Genomic DNA, 5,167 nt, shown 5'->3' on the forward strand with positions numbered 1-5,167 from the left:
AGGATGGCGGAAGTTACAGCCATAATGCTGAAGATGAAATTGAGTCTGAAGTTTATTTTTTGACTTTTTTTGGCTAGCATCATCCCTTTTAATTAAAAGCATCGATTTTGATTTATTTAGAAGAAAAGCCCTGATCTTTAGGAATTCATCTTATAAAATTTTAAGTTATTCAGAGGTCTAAGTTATGTTCTTCTGGAGAGTTTTATAGTTGAAATTCAGAAGGACTGATATAAGGTATTAGAGGTTCTAGTGTAATTAGAAATGTGATATTTTTATGCTAGACCCTTGGCTAACACACAACACAACACTTCGCAGGAATGTGTCCTTCTGAGTATTCTGGCCTTGAGTGGCGGTTTCTGCATATTTCAGTGTTAGCACTGGGTTTATTATCAAATCTGGTAATCTTTCTGCCATATTATTTTTATTTCCATTCTATTGATGACAGTGTTCTGGGCTGAACTTGGGAGGTTGGATAGTTCTGGTGGTCACATGAACCCTAAGTTCATCAACTGCCGCTCTTGTCCCACGTGTAGAAGTTAGCGATGCTCAGCTAGTGGTATGCCATGCTGGGAGTTGTGTGCTCTCGTGCGGCCGGCTCTGGGCGGCACTGTCCACGTTTATGGTTGCATTGCCTAATTTTACCTTCAGACCTGTCTTCTGAGCTCAGTACCCGTAGATTCAGCTGCCGTTCCATCTCTTGATTGGGGCATTTCCTGGACACCTCGAATCTCATGTCACTGAAGTTAGACCTCTGGGCCTCCCGCCTGGGGGTGTGTAGCACCTGGGTCTGCCCTTGTCCACGGCCCAGCAGCTCCTGCCAGATGCCCAGGACCAGAGGGGGAAGCGGGGCTGTGAGCACAGCTTCTGTGGAGCTTCAGGCGTCGTAGCCACAGTCATACTGTGTGTCTTCCGGTGCGTCCCAAAAGTCCTAACAGAATACGCGGGGCTGCTCATTCCCGGTGATGGATCATTGAGAGGAGTTCCCTAACTGAGTCATGCAGATCTTGTGCTCACAGCTGGCCGGAACAGGACTCTGGAAGTTTTTGACCTCAATGCAGGTCACAGCGCAGCCACAATCATAGAAGCCCATTCACGGCCTGTCCACCAAATCTGCCAGAATAAAGTGAGTGAGCTGTCGACAGCACATATCATTTGTAAAATTGTATGTCTAAGCATTTGACTCGTACAAATGCCTGATGCAAGTTTGTACCAGTGCTACCAAATTCAATGCTAATTTTTAGTTATCAGTGTTCTAAGCCTTGATGTTTGACCTTAGAAGATAGTTTAATATCATATGGAATGTTAATTTTTGTACTTTGGTCTTTGATTGTTTCATGGGCCTATTTTTCAACTTTACTAGTAATGCATTCACACTTTCCACATTTGATGGAGGGTTTGGGTGTTTCAGACACTAAAGGATTGAATGAGTCATGTAGATCCTCCTGGAATGTGAAGCAGCCTTCAGAAATCAATAGTTTTTCTTTTTAAGAAGTACCTACTCTGTTTTGTTGGAGTAGTACTTTAAAACTACCCACAGCTGAGGGTTACAGACTCGAGATTAGAGGAGGTGCTGTTTTGATGAATTCATTGTCTCATAGTTTAGTTTAAAAGACACTTTGCAAGCCAAAAGGCATCTAACACATTGTGAACAAAACTTCTGTTTTTAAGACTTTGATATATTTGGAATGACTTTATAATGTCTTCTGAAATCTGCATTACGATTTCAAGGGAATCATTGTTCTTTGTTTTCTGGGTTTTTTTTAGAGGGAGGGAGGGGCAGAGGGAGAGAGAATCCTAAGCAGGCTCCACCCCCACCATCACCACCATGATCACCATCATCCCCACCATCATCATCATCACCACCATCACCACCATCACCAACACTATCATCACCACCATGATCACCATCATCACCACCATCATCCCCACCATCATCATCATCATCACCATCATCATTTTTTGTGTATGGAAAGTGGTTTGTCAACATTTCCATTATAAATCCCTATTTTCTTTTTCTTTTATTTGTTCTGTTCTTTCTTTCTCGGATTTATCACAGAGCCATGAAAACTTCATCTAGATGAAACTTGGTATGAAAATCTGAAAATCTCAGTCTGATATTTATTTTTTCCATTTGGTTCCATATTTGTTTTAAATTGTTTCAGCTGGTTAAATTGGAAATACAAAATACAGTTTTGGAGTTTTAAATGCTTTTTACTTACAAAAAACAAAACCCTAGTTTTAAAATAATGGTAAAGATAATTCTTTTGAACTAAACAATTTTCTCATATTTTCAAAAGAAGTCATTTCATTTTGAAAAACGATGTGATGCTGTTTTGTCTGACATCTTGGGATGTTCTATTTCCAGCCCTCTGTTCCCATTTCATGGTAGAAGACTTTTAAACCTTTTGCATTCCTTACTTTTCTCTGTTGCAGAGATTAAATAAGATAATGCAGGTAAATCTCTTAACATATTCTCAGTTCATTAAATGACAACCATTCTTCCTATTTCTTTAAATATAAATTTATGAAAGTTGGTGGGCGTTGCCTTAAAAAGTCTCTCTTCTCTGATGCACCTAATTTCACACAATCTTTTTGTTCCTGTGAGTGTTAAGGATATATGCTCAAGAATTTGCTACTTGCAGTAGAAGATCAGAAGCTGAAGTAAGAAATTGCTTTCAAAGAAACTGTAACACAGAAGGTGGTAGGTGTGGACGTGGGTCATATTTATGCAGAGCTGACTGTGGCGAGTGCTGTCACATGAGATGAGAGTGTGGCTGCGGTCATGAGGACAGTCATTGTGTCCTGGGAAGACTGGAGAAGGCTGCATTTGACGGGGACTCTACCTTGTCACATATTATCAGACAGAACTTGATTTTAGGAGGGTTGTGAAGATACATAAAACAGACAGGTTGCCTTAGCCCAAGCAGTTAGTGAGTTTGGGCTAAGAGCCAGGTGGTTCCCGTGCCCCGTGTGTCCTCACAGCCTGACTCCCATATGTAAACCCACGGCATGAACACCACGAGTGTGCCCAGCACTGCCTGGTCAGCACCCCCTGTGCAGTCCGTCCGTGCTTCTGCCCTTGCCGCCACCCCAATCTGCTGTCTCCACAAGGGTCTTCCTCAACCCGTCACACTCCCACTGCTAAATACAAGTGACCATCTCAGTGTCTTCCTTGAAATCCCCCGAGGTTCCCAGTAACTCTTGGGATAGAATCAGACTTGGCCTGCAGGCCCTTGGGGCTCTCCTGTCTCATCCCTCTGTGGACTTAGGTCTCAGGCTGGGCTTGTGCGGGAACCTGGGTTGCTGGGCCCAGGCCCTTTTCTGGTGCCATAGATGGCTTCTGTGGGATGCATTGAGCTCTGGCGACGTTTAGCTCCTGGGGGGCACTCCCCAGGACAGGAGGAGGCATCCCCCAGTGTTTGCCGTCACACTCTTACAGGTGTGCTCCCACGTGCCGGACAAGATGTGCTGAGCGTGCATGAACTCCGTCCCCAGAGAGCCCTAATGCATGGATGTGGGAGCCGAGACACGCAGCGCCAGTTCCCTGGGCTGCGTCAGCTGTGATTGTGCATCTGGCCACAGAGCCTCCGGTCCAAACCCCAGTGGGGCGCTGTGGTCTGGGGGCCTCCGTGCTGCCTCTCTGTGTCCAGGCTTGGGGCTTCCCCACATCCTGATAACGAGCCTAATGAGCAGAATTGGGATCCTGTCACTCCACGCCTGCAACACTTCACCACGGCGAGCTCTTGGGGGATGGCTGAGACCGAGCATCCCGGTGCCTGCCCGTTTGTCCTCAGCACTCTTGTGGCCTGGACCAGATGAGGACATGCAGGCACACACGCGTGCACACACATGTATGTGTGGGTGTGTGAGCATGTGTTTATCCATGTGTGCATGCATGTGTGTGTATGCATATGCATTAATTAACCTAGTGACGAATTCATCTAAATGTATCTGTCAGCGAGTCTGCGCCTGGCGCCGTTGTGAGCCCTGGGGTACGTGTGTGCAGGAGTGAACTGGTACCCTTCTACGGAAAGAAGTGTAGAAGCAGCATCACATACCCTGTGCCGAGGCTCCTCTGGGGGACCCTCTCTGAGCAGGTGAGGCGGGCCGCAGGTCCGTGGGGTACGGGAGGGAGCCAGGGGTGCCTTGGGAGAGCAGCGTTCAGGCCCATGTGGTGAAGCCCCAGGTGCGGGTTGTAGTCTCCGCGCCAACCGGGCTTTATTCCAGTACCGGGCAGCCGTCGTGAAGGCTGAGCGGGAAGGTGAGGGCCGGCACGGATGCCTGCGTGGGTGTGCGTGCGGGAGGGGCCGAGACATGGAGGTAGCGAGAGTGCGCCCCGTGGTTCCGGCTGGAAGGCCACCCCTGGGGAGGACGCCGGTGCTCTGCAAACGTGTGGCGCTTTGTGAGTCCCCCCGGTGGAGGGACAGGCTGGCGAGGGAGGAGGGGGTGTGCTCCCGAGCAGCAGCTCAGCTTGCGTGGATCCCGGCCCCACGCGGGCGGTGCGCCCACAGCTGCTGCCCTGGGCACGGCTGCTCCTTCAGCGGCAGGTGGCTTCCCGGGCCGGGCCGCAGCCGGCGCTCCGTCCGCTCAGTACCTGCCGTGGCCCCGCTGCCTGCCCGGACCCGGCTCGGGCTGATGCGGGAGAGGCTGGGGCCCCCGCAGTGCTGGTGCGCCTGGGCAGGGGCTTATGACGTAGCCTGTTTGCGGGCGCCGTGTCAGGCCGGAGGAGGTGTCCCCCTCCTGAAGGATGTGTGGGTCCCTGCGTTTTGGGGGCCCGAACGGATTCCTGGGCAGCTTCTCCCCAGACACACAGTGTGGACAGCATTGTCAGCATCCGGCGCAAGGCCGCGGTGGTGACGGGACGGCCTTCCCTCCTCGGGCGACACGGTGGCCACCCCGTAGGTCCCTCTCACAAAACCTCTCGTCCTTATGGGTTTTTGTGCATTTGCATAGGAAACTGCTTAAAGTTTCTTCTCCATTAAGTAGCAGCGTATGTAATGACCAAACAGTAGCCCGATCTACCTCAAATTGATGTGGCCTTCCAGGGATGACTGTGATACTTTTTTTTTTTTTTTAAGATTTATTTATTTATTTGACACAGAGGAGACACAGCGAGAGCAGGAACACAAGCAGGGGGAGTGGGAGAGGGAGAAGCAGGCTTCCCACT

General features: G+C 49.3%; 1 protein-coding gene across 1 annotated transcript in view; it reads left to right on the forward strand.

Annotated features, from left to right (window-relative positions):
- WDR27 (WD repeat domain 27) overlaps positions 1 to 5,167 on the forward strand; it is a 67,892-nt gene that overhangs the window by 41,110 nt on the left and 21,615 nt on the right. Inside the window, 1 exon segment of the mRNA XM_021693197.1 lies at positions 1,002 to 1,123. Within this exon segment, the coding sequence (XP_021548872.1) occupies positions 1,002 to 1,123 (122 nt within the window).

The sequence above is a fragment of the Neomonachus schauinslandi genome, chromosome 8, assembly GCF_002201575.2.
Source record: "Neomonachus schauinslandi chromosome 8, ASM220157v2, whole genome shotgun sequence".
In the NCBI taxonomy this organism is placed as follows: Eukaryota; Metazoa; Chordata; class Mammalia; order Carnivora; family Phocidae; genus Neomonachus; species Neomonachus schauinslandi.